This window comes from Amblyomma maculatum, chromosome 1 (assembly GCF_055883805.1).
Source record: "Amblyomma maculatum isolate TAMU_Amacu chromosome 1, ASM5588380v1, whole genome shotgun sequence".
Classification (NCBI taxonomy): Eukaryota; Metazoa; Arthropoda; class Arachnida; order Ixodida; family Ixodidae; genus Amblyomma; species Amblyomma maculatum.
The window spans coordinates 184655067-184674005 of record NC_139344.1 but is presented as its reverse complement, the minus strand read 5'-3'; the positions used below and the strand labels follow the sequence as shown (position 1 = coordinate 184674005).

The window sequence follows — 18939 nt, the reverse complement described above, 5'->3', positions numbered from 1 at the left end:
TCCGTACAAACACTGCTTGTAAAAAGTAGAAGCTGCGACGAGGTATCGATTTTTATGCACGGAAGTGCGCCGATCGAGCGCTCTACACAAGGGTGACGTAGACTGTACTTTTCAAGCATAGGGGCAAGGTGGCTATGAATACAACTGAGTTTGATTTCATGTGAAAACCAAAGCGTTGCATGAACACTGCGTCATCTGCTGTTTCTATCTGTAAGAAGGCAACAGATGAGAAATGCGCTCTGCAATCAAGTGCTGCAAAACCGCACGCACCGTGCCTCCAGTTCTTGCCACTGCTGCTTCGTGCTGCACAGTGCTGTGAATGTTTGGTTGTCTCTTCCCTTCCCTAATTCTCACTGCACTTTTACTCCCCTTTACTTTCTGAACGGGTCGTGCCGCCTTCTTTCCATGCTTGTAGACAGCTTTAGTTTTCTTTTCCTATGCGCACATGCTTTCCCTCGTGTCCAAGGCTTACGTAAAGTTGGCTTCTCCTGAATGCTACTTAGCCTATTGGTAAAGCCATTTAAAAGAACACTTAGTGTTTCTTTTTTTTTTTAATTTGCTTCACCATTAGGTAGTGCGCGTGCTGCAATGTCATTTCGCGGGAAGGCATTGCCGCGGCCAGGTGCGCTTTATTATAACAGATTTTTATCAAATATGTCTTTACTAAAAAGGGGGGAAAATGTACAGTTGTCTATGGAAGTGAACTGGGACTTCAGTGTCACTTTACTACATCAGAGTTTACTATAGCGGGATTCTACTTACTTCATTCAAGCAAACATCACTCTCAATAGTGCACATACAAAAATGGCATATTTGCACATGAGTATCCTGACGACAGTGACTACACTTATGTGCGTCTACAGTGAACAGGCTTGATCTCGCAAAACTGCAGCACAAATTCATTAAAAGAAGCATAAAAAGAAAATCTTGTCTAACGAGCGCACTACAAAACACTCCTGAAAGTTCCATCATAGCAGCTTGAAGTAGAAACGATCACTGGCCTAAGGTATCTAACGGTTTCACTAACAGTGAAGTGGGAAAAATAACTGTGGTAAGGAAGAACTTCAGAGGAACTCGCATAATCCTTATTAGCTGATACTGCCGTACAGTTTCTTCTTTCAAGACGCCTCGTAACAGCCCGTGGTTGTTTGCGGTGCCTGCGCGTGCCGCTCGCTGCTTTCTCTGTCAGTGAAGTGTAACCCCGGGCAACACAGGCGCGCTTGGATGGCTTGATGAAAGCTGGGCTTTATATCTACGCTGGGTGGTCTTTTACATAATGTGGGAGCTTATGTCTGTATGCTGTGTACATTTGAGATGATGTATTGTACAATAGGAGCGCATATTAAGAGTGTAGGAGTGTAGTGACTAGCATAGTGTGCGAACTCCTAGGAACATAAATCATAAAGGGGAGGTGCAGATGGTAGCCACTAACACAGTTGCATCATACCCGTAAAGCCAGAACTTAAGGAGTGCGCAAGTTATTCATGGTATTCAGTACATTTGTAAGAAGTGAAACGCCTATGTTGCCCACACGCCGCTTGATTCGAGGTCTTGAAAACACTTTAGCAGTGCCAGCAGGCATCAGTGAGGCTCCTTAAAGATGAAAGTTTGAAAGTCCCCCCTTCCCTTTCACCTCACCATTTTTTGTTGTACAATTCACCCACCAGTGTGCCTTTGTTTGTTTCTCTCTTTTTTTTTTTTTTTTTTTTTCCTGGACATCTGATTTGGGTTAATTGGCTTACATTTCAGTTCACTTATGATGGTGTAAACGCATTTTGTTTTCAGTGACAATAAGCAAAAGAAAAAAAGGTAGAAAGTGCAGTTCCCACTGCAACATATTTTGTTTCACGTCTGGACTTTTGTTGCATCGCATGTAGTCAGTGTGTGCACAACACACTGAGCTTTCAAGTGGCATGAAGCATTGAATGCGCATAATAGCAATGAAACCCCCGCCCCTCTTTTTTTGGACCCCTAAATAAATGTGTGCCCCCTTCCCCCTCTTCTTTTTTTCTTTCAGTTTCTGTTCAGTGATTTTATATTGATAGTTTCAGTGTATTTTTTGGGTAGGCGGTGGTTTATGAACCTTCCTGTACTGCTGCTACAGGTGGGAAGAAGAGAAGCAGAATGATGGCAAGAAGTGGCACACACTGGAGCACAGGGGACCGGTCTTCGCACCAGCATATGAACCTCTTCCAGACAATGTGCGCTTCTATTATGATGGTGAGTTCAACTTTCTGTTCGATTGGCTGCTGAAATTGTTTCCATTCATCATAAGAACATTCTAGTATTTTATGAAAGCTCAACCTGAAACTTGAATGGCAAGAGGGGATATGACGGCTATCATGCACCTGTAAAATGCTTCTAAGCTGTCTAGTGTGCCTCTTTTACAATTTCAGAAAGCTCAATTTTTCACCATTTATGTCAGCATGCGTAAAGCAGGGATGGGGCACTGCAGCTATGTGTTTGGCTAAAATTAGTTGCTGATCTGAAGACAGTGAGAGGTCTTTTTCTGATTTTGATAGGTAGCAATATTCATTTTGGGCAACCCCACACAGTATGCGAGAAAGGTAGTTCAACAGAATTTCCATGTGGGGGGGTTGGCTCTGTGGAAACCATAAATAGTGGGTGCATTCGATTATCAGTCCCGGACTGTCCGGGACTGCTTGCTGACAGCTGTACGGTGTTTGATTTTCCTCGGGCAGCCCAGAAGCCCCGCCCACCAGTAAAGCTCCTGGGCCAGTGGCCATTTTGAGTTAGACCCCAAGCGCATTCTGAGTTCTTTTCGTGTTCCTGCTTACGATATCGTGTGCTAAACAATGATACAGTCTCTCTAAGCAGTTGTAAGACATTTTAATCTTGCGTCTTGGCTCTCGACCATGTTTTGTTACTGTGCCAGGCTTTCCACGAGCAGCGAACATATAAATTGCTATAAAACAAAAACTAATGAAGATATCTTCATGAAACTTAATATTTGTCTTTTTATTGCAATCTGCAGTATGTGTGCCAAATTTCAGCCCATTCTGTCAAGAAATAAGAAAGTTAGTTTTGATCCCCTCCTCCCCCCTTAAGGGGGGACGCGGGCTTTGAAAGTCGAAAAATCGCGAAAAAGTCGGCTTTTCAAAAAGTACATATCTCGGCTGTATATGTTATAAACTACCTTTCCTATAATTATAAACGCCTAATTCATCGTGGAACTGCTTTAAATTAAATATACAACTGGGCGCGGCAGCCCCAGAGTCGCGAGCGAACGGCAAAAGTACCCAAACTTCGCGCGCGCGCCATTTCTCTGCCGCTGAACCGAGCGCCGCCATCTTGGTCTTGTTTTGTTTGTGAATGCTTGCCCTTTTCCATATTGCCTTCGCCGGCGGCGTCCGCGGCGTAGCAGAAGCATGGCTCGCTTGTGATTGGGGCCTCACAGGGATTGTTGAGCTTCCCGCGTCTCGAATTCGGGCTGTGATTGGACAAAGCGCGCGCTCCGTGAAAACGCGGGGGATCGCGCGACTGCTATTGGCTGCTGCGCGCGCTGACGCGGTAGCCCCTCCCCGGCGCGTCGTCTGCTCCGGCTTGCTACTGAGCTGGCGTTCTTTGTACGCTTGCTGAATCGCTCCACGTTTCACCATTTTGAGATCGCCGTGATCATCGCTCGTTACGAATTCTGGTGGCGTGTTTTGAACGGTTATGTGCACTTTGTGGATTATTGCACGGTCGGCCACGATGCGCGCTAAGAAGTTCAAAACACTGCATACGTCGTCGTTCTGTGAATGCCGTCCGAATCGCGAAGTTAGCGAAAAGCGTTGTCAACGGGCGCAGAGACGCTTCTATTAGTGCTGCTTCTGCTACATCACTACTAGACCGACTGCGCTGCCACTTCCAACTGCGTATCTTTCGCGTCAACGTAAGGAGCCGGCGTTTGAAGCGTGCCTGCTGTACCGACCTTATCAACCTCGGCGATCTCGGCCTCCCGTATCGCGTCTGTCATCGCAAGCGATAACGCGTCGTCAGCGTCGTCCGCTGTTCGCATGAAAATGCACTTTCCGAGGGAATCGGGGAGGTGGAGGCACAACGTGCTGCAGTGAAAAACAAACTTTAGGCTTGAAAATGCTGTTTTAAACTTCAAGGGCCATTTTCTCAGAATGAATTTTTTTCATGGTATGGTTGCTTATTCCCGCAATATTTCTGGAACCGCTAATCGGATTCCCACCTGGTTTTTTTTATTGTGTGCCTGAATAAATTTCCGAGGGCAAGACAAGCTCATTTTTTTCAAATTATTGAGTCTGGAATTTATAATAAACAATCAAAATTAGGCTAATGCAAGTCCAATTAGTGGCACTAACTTCAATGCACTGCTAAAAGTTTTCGGCAGGGAAATTAAAAAAAAAGGGCTCTGTCTTGCCCTGTGGTACCTATTCAGGAACCTTCATAATGAATTTCATAGTGCCAACACATTTTGCAAGTTCACCAGGCATGGAACAAGGAACCCATGTGAACCATTCTGGTATACTTCTCTAATTTGAGTACCAATGTGCGCAGCTCCATGAAACTTTGCAGTTATTCAAATGGCTGTGCCATGAGTCTACCCTGAAAATTTCATTCAATTATCTCAAGAAACAACAAAGTTGGTATTCAAAGGTAGCCTCCCCCCTTAAGTCGTATTCTCGACCTGCCTCTTTGCAGAGCAGCAGCTGTTCCATGACATGTCGTCGGTACTTGGTTTTGACTTGTTGAATGATGCCCTAATCCAGTGGCTGCAGAGCAGCCGACGTATTTGGAGGCAGAAATACGAGTTCGATGCACTGCAGCCCAGTCACACTAGTGTGTGCGCTGCAGCTATCCACCACGAACAAAACCTTGCTGTTTTTGGCAGAGAAGTGGCGGTCGAGCTGCCGCATCCAAGCTTGGAAAATATCCGAGTTCATCCAGGCCTTTTTGTTAGATAATATTGGCCCTTATAAGCACCTTGGTTCCGAAGAAGGCCTTCCTTTCTTCCGGCCGGCTGAGGCAGCGCCTCCAGCAACACAGGGCCGCCATCAGTTCCGCGATGGTGCACCACGCCACAACAGCAACCCCCATTGTGTTCCTCTTCCTCGTTCTTTGAGGGAAGGGGCAATCAGACTCTTTTATTCTTGGAAACGTTTCGCAAGGGGCTGCGCTTTAGTCCACAGGCAGACAGCGAATGTTTTTGGAGCACCTCGGTTGCTTTGCCTTCCCAATTACTAGAAGTGGTAGGTGCTTCGTGCCCGACATGTTTGTGGCTAGAAGCACAGTGACCCTTTCTTTGCTTCTCTTGCCTCCAACGCATGGGTCACCCTTGGATGTGATCGTCTTGTCCGGCAAGGCCTTGAAAAAAAAAAAAAAAAAGAGCTGTTTCGTCGGCATTGAAGATATCTGCTGGTTCGTAGCGAGCCAGGCATTGAGGAAACTCGGTCGTCTTCCAATCGGTGATGCCAACACTCATCCACCGCTGCCTTCTCTCCGCACACGTTTCGAAAGGTCAACCCATGCCTTTCTTTAAACGCGTGAACCCTTCAGACGCACTGAAAGAGTCTATGTTCATTTTGAATGCATATCTTTCAGCCTGCTGACAGATCAGCAGTCCGCTCAATGGAAGCTGTTCATTACGCATATCTGCGATCCATCACAGCAGCACTGTCTCCAGTTCCGGATGTGCTGCTGCCCTCAGCCTTTTTCTTTCTCCGGTTAATTTGCCACTGTCAAATGCTTCCGAAATATTTTGCTCTTTATGTAGTCTCTTACCGTGCTCCTTTTCACTCCATACTTTTTCATTATCTCTTACTGAGAAACACCTTCGCCAACCTCCTTCAGTATCTTCACCTTCGTTTCCAAATCATTTGCTGGCTGCTGCTGTTGCTTCACTGAGGTGGCGGCTGCCATAACCGCGGAGCGTGACAGCAGTGATAATGCACCAGCACAGATGATAAACATAACGGGCACCTGTTCGCACCCAACGTGGGCTGACACGCTGACACAAAACAAAGAAAGCAGAAAGGTAAAGCCATCCCGTCATCTTTTGTAGCGTTCAGTGGATTACTGGATGCTTCCCAATGTGATGATGATGATAGTGCTTACTTTCTTTGCAGCGGTGATGACTAGCGCCACCTTTGTACCGATTGTTTATTCACTATCATCACATTTTTCGCTCCGTTGCTTGCCTTGTTCCGGTTTGTCGGACTCTCCGCGGCTTCTCCATGGCTCGGCAAGGGGTTGTCGAACCTCCGGGTCGCCGAGCTCTTTCGGAGTTGTCCAAGTTAACTGGATTGCAACCAAATGCTTCCGAGTTAACAAGCTTTTAACACCATAGAACTACACACATTTTTGATGGGACCGCGCAGCGAGTCCGAGTTAACCGAATTTTCGAGTTATCAAGATCCGGATAAACGAGGTTTTACTGTATTACGAAGTCGGCTAAAATTAACAGTGCTGCAACTCGCGTGGAACAGAAACTGCTGTTTATGCATGTATGGTCCGTTGTTTGCAGCTGTCGCCATCAGCATCTCTAGTGCCAGTTCCTTGCGCCACCGCAAAGCTGTCGTTTAATATGCAGTAGCCAGCAGGCCAAGCCACCTGCCTTTTTTCTTCCTGTGTTGGTTGTCGTTCGGCAGTCGGTCGTTTGTGCCATTTGCACGTGTGGGAAAGTTTCTTTCTCTTTCTTTTTGTTGTTGTGGATTATGTTATTGCAAAGTTCGTGCGAGGTCTGATGATGACTGCAGCCAGAGAAAGTGCCAAGAAGATAAAAAGCGAATCAGTCTCTTCAGACAGCTGCAATCTTTTTTAAAGACTGAGGCAAGGTTTCAAACTTCAGGGAACACTGAAGAATAGGTCATATCGAACTCTGATGTTTTTTGCTCATGAACAAAGTCCTTACTTTCATCTCTCGGTGCAATCACGCACCCGATGAGGTGTTGCGCAAAATGGAAAGTGTATGTTCTGTAGTGGCGTAATTAGTGCGTCATCGTGTTTACTGCATGCGGCAGAAGACAATAGCTGATTTCTTCGAATAAATCAGCTTTGAACTTAGTGCAACATTTTCATTTAAAGTTTTGCTTGTCCTACTGCCAAGGTATGTCATTTTCATACCTATGTTTGACCACTGGCTTATAATTGCCGAGTTTTCATTACAAAGATATTTCAAAATAACGAACAATTTTTAATGGTCCTGTGGGATTCGTTATATATCGAGATTTGACTGTATAAGTGGTGCATCATAGTGGAAAGGACCAAAAGTTGTGGTTTTGCACTGGGTAAGCAGGCATGTATTCAATTAAATGGAACATTTTAAACGTACAGAAATTGTAACTAGAAGAGCAATTTTATACATGCGTAAAAGTCTCAAGGTTATAAAGTCGCTGAAATGATGATGGTTCTTACCATTCTGTTTAGTTATCAGATTCCAGACGTGTAGGCGGTATGCGATAAATGGCAGAAGAAAAACACTGTTGATTATAATTTTCGTTGTCATTAGACTGTACTTAAGATGGCACAGGCAGCTGTTTTATTTTATTTTACTACAGTAGGGGGAGGGGACCCCTCTTTAGTAATGTCACTGGGACTGGCAAATATCTTTGCTCTATCAGTAGTTGATGATGACATGGTCCTGAAGATGCTGCCTGTTAATAAATAGCTACTTAGTGAGTACGTTTTGTTGCTTAATGAAAAAAAATCTAATATACTTTCCACCTACATAATTTGATTTCCTGTGAAAACCAAAGCCTTTCATGAACACTGCGTCATCTTCCGCTGTTTGTCTTTCAAAAGGCAATAAATGAGAAATGTGTGTGGTGGTGAAGTGCTGTAAAACCACACATGCTTCCCTTCCCTATTTCAAGTTGCACTTTCACTTTTGTTTACTTTCTGAACAGACCGCATTGCCTTGCTCCTATGCTTGTAGACAGCTTTACTTTTTTTTTTTCTACTTGCTGTATCCTTTCCCTCATGGCTTCAACACCTATGTAAAATTGGCTTCTCCTGAGCGTTGCTAAGCGTGATAGTGAAGCCATTTAAAAAAACACTGCGTTTTATTATTTTTTCTATATATATAAAAAAAAAAAGCCTCTCGATTCTAGGTAGCGATGTCTTCGTGAGGAGTCGTCGCCGCGGCTAGACACACTTTACTGTAACCGATTTTTACCAAAAATGTCTTCACTATAAAGAAGGGAAAGTGTACAGTCTTCTATGGAAGATGAACTGGGACTTCAATTTCACTTTACTATAGCGGGGTTCTACTCATTCACTGCTACTCATGTTCATATTCTATACTAATGTGTGCCCCACAAGCAGGGAGGGTGGTGTATGATTGTGCACTTTGCCATGATCTTCCACACAAACATACTCCAGATGTTTTATTGTGCTTCACACAACCAACATACCCAAGTAGTAGTTACTGTTCAGCCAGCAGAAAAAGAAAGTTTTTGCCGCTTGCTGTCCCCACCATAGCCAATTACAGTCATGCGCTTCCCACAGAGCACTACCCCCCAAAGTTGCCAGGAGAGCAATGAAACAGCTTCAAGGCTTTCAGTGAAAAGGCAGCTCATCTTGATGATGTGCACACAATACCCCACTCCTCAAGAGGGGTGGAGTTCTTTCCTTCTTGTGTGAATGCCACATTAGGATCACTGAGGGGGGGGGGGGGGGGGGGGGGGGGGGCGGGCTGTTCTCACAGCTGCTTATGGCACTCTATATGAGATTGATTTGAAATGGCCACGATGGGAGTCTTGCTTGAGTTTCCAGGTCTGTCCGACAGGTGTGGCAGCCACTGTTATGGCTGGGCAGGGAAAAAGATTTTGCTTGCTCCTAGCTGGCAGATGTGCCATTTTTACCATGTCATTGCTAAAAAAACCACAGCAATATTTTTATGTGCAGTTCATTTTCAGTTCTTTTTAAGCCTCAGCAGAAAAAAAAAAGTAGAGGGAAAAGTTCATAATAAGGACCCCTGCTGCTTGCATACTTGAGAATTATAGATGGTCTGCGCATGCTATCTGCAAATGCAGGTGTCCCAGTCAAGCTTAGTCTCGAGGCTGAGGAAGTGGCTGGCTTCTATGGTCGCATGCTTGACCATGACTACACATCTAAGGATGCCTTCAACAAGAATTTCTTCCATGACTGGCGAAAATGCATGACTGCCAAGGAGGCAGAGCTCATCACAGACCTCAAGAAGTGCAATTTCAAGGAGATAGATGCTTACTACAAACAGAAGTCAGAGGAACGCAAGTCTATGAGCAAGGAGGAAAAGCAGGTAAAGTTTTGCAGGCTTCCTACTTTATATTTTTTGTTAATGTTATATTTTAACCCTTTTCATTCCAGCTTCTTTTTTGAGTGAAGCAGATCTGAATTGTACGTTTTATGTGACAAGTGAAATCTTACTTCAAGGCAGTTGAGAATAAATGGCACTGAATGAATTTGACTGTTCATGGTACACACGGGTTACTAGAACAGGCTTCAGTGCGGGGCTCCTTTTGGTATAGGGGGTGTCGCAGTTAAAACAAGCTGCAGACCGACGCTCTGAAGCAGTAGCGAAAGCTGTCGCGTGATGGGTGAAGGGTAGCACATCCGAGATAATAATTTGTCTAAAGCAGTGAAGCCAGTGTTGATTTTTATTTTTCAGTAGCTGGGTGACCTTGATAGTCCTAAAACAGTTAGGAATCAATGCAAAATCATTCGAGCAACCATTCTAAAGTTTAGTGGCAGCGCATGCGGAATGTTTGAATTATTTTTCCATAGAGAGAAGACAATACTTTTCTCGTATATTTTGCGTTATATGTGTGAACCATCAAACTGTAGACTGCTGCTTATGAGAAACCACCTGTGTGCACACTTTTTAATTAAAACAAGTTATGTGTACATTCAAAAGCTTCTCAGCTCTGCAATTCAACGGCGTTTGACCCGCCACACTTGGCAATGAATGAGTGAAATGATTGGAGTGGGGAAGCATCAGAATGGCAATATGAGAAACTGCTAGTCGTGCAATTTGTCAGAATAAATAGGGCTATTCCCAGTTGTTGGTGAAGTAATCTGATATGAAATGAGCGTGCATGCATGTTGAGAAAAGGGCAATTTTAATGCATAGCATTACTTGGTTCTTACCTGCCGTGTACGGAATGTATGCACAGAATAGGTCTGCAGTGGCTGTGTAGCTAGTGTTGAGTGTGATTGCACTGGGACTAATTGTGGGTCTTCATTATTTTTACGGGCTTTACGGAGAGGATGAGAATCCTCATTTAGTGTTTCGTGCTAGGTTGTGGCAGCCCACAACATATTACCTCTCGTTTTGTTTTGGCGGGACCACTTCTGTCATCTCGAAAATACCACTCTGTGCAGATTGTTTGGCGTATGTGCACGGGAAGCTAGCAGAGCGTCTGTTCTAGCGGTGCCTCAACGCACACTGCTGGTCTCAAGCATGTGCTCGCACAGAGCTCGAGACTGGCCATGCCCGACGGTTCACCACCATGCAAGAAATGCAACTCTGCCATTGTGTAACCTCTGAACGAAGACCCAACCACAACAAGCATTTCCGCTTATGCTTTTACGAAGAGAGTGATGTGCGAGTGTGAGTGAAGGAAAGCATTAGCGGGGTCATGGCGAGAAAACTTGGTATGGCCCAGATGCATGCAAAGCAGAAAACTGAAAGAATACGATGCATGGAAAGTGAAAACTGAAAGTATAATAGAGAAGAAAGCTTAGGTGTTGCGTAGTCTCGTGCAAGGTGGGAACAACCCATGGAGAATCGAGCGGCGTGCGTGGGGTGGGCACTTGGGTCATGCCATAAACGTGCGATGGGCTGTGCTGCACAGGGAAGCCTGGTGCCGTGCAGGGAAGTGCGCTTGCTTTTCCGCACTGTCGCCAACCGGATTTCAAAACTGCGCTGTAACCAGTACTTCACTTCGCGCGACCTCATTACAATATAATCTCGTTACAAGAGACACTCAGTTATAAGAGACACATGAAAATGGTTTAGTTGGTTTTCCTATGTTTGCCATGTTAACAACATTGCATGCAAATGACATGGTTACAAGAGACACTCTGTTACTAAGGGCAACTTTTGCAGGTGCCTAAAGTAACTTCTTCACTATTTAGAAGGGACACAATTAAACCAGGTGTGCTCATGCAACACAGCTGACTCATACGAACTCATGTATGGGGCAGTTTAGATTTCCTTATCTAAATTTTGTTCTACAGTAAAAGCTCGTTAATTCAAACTTGAAGGGGCCGAGAAAATTGTTCGAATTAAGCGGAGTTCGAATTAACAGTCGGGCACTGGAATGAGCGCCATCGTGGCCCACCGTGCTGGCTGAGCCCACATGTTGACTCATTACCATGAGTAAAGAGGGCTAGGCACTACTGCACGTTTACGGAGGGCGATTCCGATAATTTTTGCAATCGAGCCGCAACGGCGAATGAATGGGACTAATCGGTCAGTCATGCGCCGCAAACAAGAACCGGAATGCATTCGTGTGAGCAGCGAGCTTCAAAACATGTTTATTTACACGGAAAAATAATCGGTAATGTGCGTTTGCTTGCGTTCCTTGTGCCGCGACTCCACAACCATCGACTGCAGCTTGCCCAAGAGTTCCAGTGCAGAATCCGAATTCTCATCGGTGGAGAAGTATCGTGCAGCGATATCGAGCGCCGACGCTACTTCACATGCACTAGGGGGTGGCACCGGATCGTCGCCTTCGTCGGACTCTTCATCGCTTTCAGCCGTGTTCGCCACCCGTGAGCCCTGTGGAGCACATGCAGCCGCGATTATATCCTCATCACTCAAGGGCCCAGACGTCTCCACACCGTTGTCAACGTCAATGTAGGCTTCAAAGGCAACACCCTCCGACAAAGCCGCGTAGCCACGGTCGAGCACGACGGAGTCATTATCAGACGAAGCCTCCGCTACCTCCGCGCTGCATGCTTCTGGGGCGTCACCGAAGCCACACTTACGGAAACAATTTTTGATAGTTTCCGGCTTGACGGTATTCCACGATGATGCCAGCATGTGGTCAGCTCCAAGCAAATCGATGTCGTACGACTTGCCACTGTCCAAACAAAGAAGTCTCTCTAGGAGGTGGCGCCTGTATAGCGTCTTTAAGTTCTGAATAACTCCAAGATCCATAGGCTGGAGCACAGAAGTCGTGTTTTTAGGCAAAAATGCCAACCGGATTGCTGTCAGTCTACTCACGTCACAATGAGCTGTACAGTTGTCCACGAACAGGAGAACATTCCTGTTCTGTGCAGCGAATTTCCTGTCTAGCTTGCCCAGCCAGTTGGTGAAAATTTCCTGTGTCATCCACGACTTTTTGTTTGCGGTGTAATCAACAGGAAGCGTCTTGATGCCTTTAAAACAGCGAGGCTTCTCTGCCTTGCCGTTCTCTGCCTTGCCGATCACCAGCAAGCGGCACCATTCCGTGCCCGTCGCATTTGCGCACATCATGACGGTGATTCTTTCTTTGCTTCTCTTTCCGCCAGCACAAGTGTCGCCTTTGTAAGTGACGGTCTTGTTGGGGAGCAATTTGAAATACAGCGCCGTCTCGTCAGCATTAAATACATCGCTGAGCACATAATCAGCGAGGAGTTCCTTCAGTTCACTGGAGACCCACTGTTCACACGTTTCCTTGTCGACTTCAGCTGATTCCCCACAAACGTTTCTAAATGTCGGCCCGTGACGCGCCTTGAAACGCGACAGCCAGCCTTCTGACGCGCCGATCTCGCTGATGCCCATTTGGCTAGCAAAGACTGCAGCCTTCGCAGCAATTATGGGCCTGCTTAACGGAATGTTCCGACTGCGAACTTTATCCATGCCATTACGGCACTCTCCACTTCGGGATGGGCCGACGTCCGTAGCCTTTTGAGAGAGGGCTCCATAACGTCTTTACGAAAGGCAGTACTGATCGATTCCTTGTTCCTAAGATACGTTGACAGCGTGCTCTTCTTGATGTCGTACTTTTTTGCTATATCCGTCTTGGATAGCACACCACGTTCCACCTCACTCAAAATCTCCATTTTCGTCTTGAGGTCCTTTGCCGTGTATTTACCGCGGTTTGCCATGGCTGTCACAATCGATGAGTCGTCGCTGGCAAAGCGGTGAGGCAACGAAAACGGTAAAACTTGGACCACCGCGGCACGAACAAATGCACGACACCGACAACTGCGTTGTGCATACAATGTGACCGCAGGACAAAAAGAAAAAAGGCTTGTCAAAAGCACACCAAGCAACCGCGGTGCAGCCAAAACCTGCAACGGCTTGCGCCAGACCGTTGGTGTGATGGAGCCTGGCGGCACCCGGCAGCGGAAACCTGCTACGGCATGCACCGGAATGCTCGCTGTGACTGTCGAGTGCACACCTCGTCTCGCGCGCATGGGCAGATTTGAAAGATTTTGTTTTTTGCGTCTTTAGTAATCTTTCTGCGCATTGTACATGGTATGGGCCGACTTCTGTCTGCGAGGAGCTGTGTGAGCCACGGGCTCCTAGTTCGAATTAACCGTTGTGGATACTGGCATGTTCGAATTATCGGGCGTTTTCTCCTATTGAAATACATAGGGCCATGCCGGGACCCGAGCGTCAGTTCGAATTAACTGAGTTCGAATTAACGAGGTTTTACTGTATATCAGCGTCCTTTTTTGCAGTATGTCAGGAACCAAGAAGGAGCGTCTCCTCTTGACTGGAAAGTCAAAATATCCCAGTTGTTTCAGTCTCACAGGTAATGTGATGACAGTGGTTGAAACAATGGAGAGATTTTGACTTCCCAGTCAGCAAGAGGCACTCCTTCTTGGTTCTTGACATAGTATTGCAACAAAACAGGGCACTCATATAGAAAATAATATAGATAAGAAAATCTAAACTGCCACATATATGAGTCTGTAAGAATTTTTGGTTACAAGAGACATCTATTTTGGGTCCCTTGAGTGTCTTTTTAACGGGGTTTTACTGTATGCAGTATGACTTGACACTTAGTCCTATGGGAGGCAGACCAGTGCCAACGAAAACCACACATCTGGTCCCACACTAACGTTGCAAGGGGTCACCACTCTACTTAATTTATATTTCTGGAGCCACTAGGTTCCGCGGCCCCAACTCAACGCTTTAAACTTGCATGCATGCTGACTGGCAGCCGCTGGCAAATGTGCCAGCATGCTAAAGCCCACTCGCCGTTAAACGGACGCTGGTTCTAGTATTCAGAGGAGTAGGCATGAAGTAGTGGTGTGCTCCTCGGAATACAAAGTCACTTTTTGAAGAAAATATTTTGTAGTTGTACAGTCAAACCTTCATGCAATAAAATCTCATTACCCTATTTTTCGGTGTATAAGATGCAGTTGTTTTACAAAATTTACGGTAGTGCGTCCTATACAAATGTGCATCTTATGTGCTTTTTTTTTTTTTCTGCGCAATGCTTTAGGCGAACTTTATCGTGAAACGGTAGCGACACCTGTGATTACAATATTTACAGTCGTTGCAATGCTTTAGAATTGTACAGCTGTCTCACTGATAGAATGCCAAAAGGTGCCGACGTCCATGCTCCTCGCCCTTTCCACGCTGCCAAGACAAGCCAGATCGAGCAGACTCTTTTCCAGTTACGATTTACAACATTATTTGGTGGCTTTTGCATATACATTTTCTCCTTCCTGCATGTGCTTTGCCGCGTGCGTCAGAGCGCCTGTGTGCAGCAACGATCAGCGCCGTCATTATGAGCGCAAAGAGGACGCCTAGGCACTGTCGCGAGAAATCTGTGACCGCCTACCAAGATGAAGCCTTTCAAGGCTTTGTGTAATAATAAAGTGTTTATTCTCTCTCTGAGCGAGAATTTTTTCACGCATAAGTGTTGCCTCTCTTTTTTTTTCTGCTATTCACACGCGCACGGGACAAATTTTCTTTCAGGCACATAGCACACGATGGCCAAGTAAGCATATATAGTCAAGTACTATTGCCCTAACCTGAATAAATTGAGGTGCCTCTTATATACCAATTTTTCGTTGAAAGTCTCTAAATATGAGGGATGCGTCTTATAAGCTGGGAAATACGGTAATTATTTAATCTCCCTCAAACTGTGCTGAAAATGTTTGAATCACAGTAATCTGGTCTATATAGTTTTCAGCTGAAAACTAAGGTACTACGACAATGTTTGTTGGTTTTGTCAAGTGATGTGCTTTGTGCACACTGTTGGGAACGTGGAAGCATTGCTGCAAGACTTAAGTGTTTCCACAGCCCTTTCACTGTGCAACACGGTTGAAGCAATGGTATACTTGAGAAATGGGAGGAAGCACGTGCGAGGCGGCAGCTTTTGCCTCAGTATGTGAGTGATTGATGGTGGTCTAGCAGGCGTTCACACCACCTTTGACAGGCTGGGGATTGGCACCTGTTTATGCTTCTCACACCCTGCGAACAGTGCCCCAGAATGAGTGGTGTGGGTGGTTGCAACCTCCCGGTAGCTGCCCTACTCACATTGACAGTAACAGAAGTGATGAAAATGGCGGCAGCTTCTGTACTTTCGTTCTTGCTTCCCTTTTTCAAAGTATGCTGCTGTAAGGATAGAAAGCTGGCATACCTGGCTGTCTCCGTGTGGTTATGAGGCTGCTTGGAAAAGCCAGCCTAACTGGCCTTTGACGCTTTTTTTTTTTTTTTTTTTTTTTTTTTTTTTTTTTTTTGCACTGCAAGCAGCTTTGAAAATGTGTTAAAACTCTTGAAGAGGCCTCTCCAAGTTATCATCCTTTCATTGACTGAATTGCCCCCTCCTACACTGGGTTTTTTGGTGAAATTTTTATATCATGAACTTCGGATGCATGATCTTTTTCAAAATTTTTAATCTGTTCGCTACAACAAAATATGACTATCAGTTGGAGTCTCCACATTTTATGGTGCTAAGTGATCTTATTAGAGACTCAGTGTATTTAGTTTGCGTGCTGATGCTGGTATGTAGCACTTCTGCAGCCATATGATTAAGATGCAGTGTTCAGATTGAACATGAATGTTTGACTGCATTTTCTACTGTTGGCTTTGCAGTTGAGCTACAAAATAATGACACCTGTCTGCTGTTAGACCAACTATTGAAGTGGAAAGAATTTCATGCCCAAGTTTGAGGCTCATAACTTATTAGTGATTTGATGTCTTTTATTTTATTAATCGTAAGCAGTATGTTATGGCATTTTCTACATTCTGTTTTCACTCTCAGGCAATCAAGGTACAGAATGAGAAACTGGTGGAGGAGTATGGATTCTGTATTATTGATGGTCACAAGCAGAAGATTGGCAACTTCAAGATAGAACCACCTGGTTTGTTTCGTGGTCGTGGAGAACATCCAAAAATGGGCATGCTGAAGCGTCGCATTATGCCAGAGGATGTGATAATCAACATTGGAAAGTAAGTCAGCCGAGCTTGAAAGTTTTGAAGTTGTTTTTATTTCATTGCCAAGTAATCTTTAATAATATTGTCACTGTACTGTTGGGGTCTCACCTGTATATACAGTATAACCCTTTTATAGTGAAGTCATTGGGAGTGGCAAAAATCTTTACTATACACCTGTATATACAGTAGAAACCCTTTATATAAAGTCATTGGGAGCGGCAAAAATCTTTATTATACCAGGGTCTTTACTATATCAGTCGTTGATAATAACATGGTCCTGAAGATGCCGTTTTAATAGCAAAAATACACTTAAATACCTTCCGTCTCTCGTCTCTTCGTCCCATTTTTTCAATTATGAGATTTTTTGTTTACGTCTTCTGGAAGTACTTTTCAAGCATGAGGGCAATGTGGCTATGAATACAACTGAGTTTGATTTCATGTGAAAACCAAAGCGTTGCATGAACACGGCGTCATCTGCTGTTTTTATCTGTAAGAAGGCAACAGATGAGAAATGCTCGCGGCAGTCATGTGCTGCAAAACCACACAGACCGTGCCTCCAGTTCTTGCCACTGCTGCTTCGTGCTGCACAGTGCTGTGAATGTTTGGTTGTTTTTCCCCTTCCCTAATTCTCACTGCACTTTTACCGTCTGAACGGATTGCGCCGCCTTCTTTGCATGCTTGTAGACAGCTTTACTTTTTTATTTTCCGATGCGCTGCATGCTTTCCCTCACAGCTCCAAGGCCTACGCAAAGTTGGCTTCTCCTGAGTGCTACTAAGTCTAGTAGTAAAGCCATTTAAAAGAATACTCAGTATTTTTTTTCTTTTTCAAACAAAAAATAACTTCGTAATTCTAGGTAGCGCTCATGCGGGGATATTTTGTGGGAAGTGGTTGCCACGGTCAGACGCACTTTACTATGACCGATTTTTATCAAATATGTCTTTGCTATAAAGTTGTCTATGGAAGATGAACTGGGACTTCAGTTTCACTTTACTATATCCGAGTTTATTACAGCGGGGTTCTACTGCAGCAAGTAGGAGGGCCTGCAATCCAATGAAAATTATAGTGCCACACAAGCAGTTGGAACTGTGAAATTACTACTGTATTTGCTCTATTCTGACAGTCAACAGAACATAGGTCTTCAAATTGCATGCACATTAGGTGCAGGTACAAATCGAAACTGCGCCATAGCTGCTCAGTGTCACTGCCACTGTGTAGTGGTTTAGCAGCCATGGCAGCACATTTGCTCATCGCTTTTTGCATTGCTAGAGTCATTTGCAATCGGTGTGATGCTATCGTTTATACGTAGGCTATCTTGTCCAAGAATGGATGTAGCGGCCACGAAGACGCGTTGTGTCTGCCACAAGGATAGTTTTAAAGTATAAAGTTATTTTACACACACAAGAGAGCCGCAATAGGTATGCAGCCTGTCATTTTGGCATGCCAGGGACTTGTGTTCATGACTGGCAACGAAGAAAACGTTAATTAAGTGCAAATCATCAAGCAAAGGCTGCCTCAGTTCACAAGCAAGGAAATTTCCAGACCTTGAAGATAAGCTGGCTGTCCTCACGAGGCTAATACCATAGTGGAGTGAACAGGGCGAAACAAATCTGTGTGCCCACGTCTGGCAAAAGGGAGGGTCAGGCACTAGCTTGAAGCTCTGCTCCGTGCTTGTTTTGATGCCTTCAAGTGCCACCCAGACCGACATATCAAAGACAAGCTTGCAGCTTGTCACTGGGTGGAATAACTTCTCAACTACAGCCACTAGGTGTATGCATCAAGTCCGTGAAGGACTGTATTCGGCTACATTACAGTGATTGGAAAATGAATGGCTGCCACACCTTCACAACTAGCAATGGGCTGAATCGTGCTTCATTTGAGAAATGGCCGGGCGGGTGGCCAAAGCTTGGCTTAGGATTCCATCAGTTATGGTCGGGAAGCAGGCATTCAAGAAATCTGAAATTTTTAATGGCATAGATGACACTGAAGATGAGATGTGGTCGGAGAGAGAATGGTGAGGAATGAGATGTCCAAGACAGTGAATGAAGTTCAGATGAACAAGATGAGCCTGTTGATTGATTGATTGGTTCACAGGAAGGGAAAGGCGCAGTATCTGTCACACTTGTAGCTGTGGACACCTGAACCGCGCCGTAAGGGAAGGGAGGAAGGTGGGAGAGAAAGTGGATAGAGAGAAAGAGGAGCCGTAGTGGAGGGCTGCGGAGTAATTTGGACCACCTGGGGATCTTTAACGTGCCTAAAAATATAAAAGTGTTTGCACATTTTTTCATTCATGGAACATGCATGGTTTTTTTACGTGGTTTGCATGAGGATTTTTTTTTTTTTTTTTTTTGCGAAAATGAGGTGCTCGTACAAGCTTGCTGTTTTTATTATTTTTTTATGGTTATGTGAATTGGGGGCACGTTAGACTCGGGGTAAATATGGTAACTCGCTTGCATGGCTCATATTTTGTTCCTTTTTTTGTTGACTTTTTTCGGTATTTTTGTTTATCTCTTTTAAAAAAAGCATTGAATTGGCCACCTCATGGCACATTTCTATTGCCTTAAGTTGTTTTTGTGCAGCTAGTTTTGTTTCTTGTCGTAGG

At 44.9% G+C, this 18939-nt stretch overlaps 1 protein-coding gene across 1 annotated transcript in view; it reads left to right on the top strand.

Moving 5' to 3' along the window:
• Positions 1-18939, top strand: part of LOC146205099 (DNA topoisomerase I, mitochondrial-like) — a 70362-nt gene that overhangs the window by 27727 nt on the left and 23696 nt on the right. Inside the window, exons 9-11 of the mRNA XM_084589792.1 lie at positions 2105-2220; positions 9006-9250; positions 16167-16354. Of these exons, the coding sequence (XP_084445918.1) occupies positions 2105-2220; positions 9006-9250; positions 16167-16354 (549 nt within the window). The remainder of the gene's footprint in view (positions 1-2104; positions 2221-9005; positions 9251-16166; positions 16355-18939) is intronic.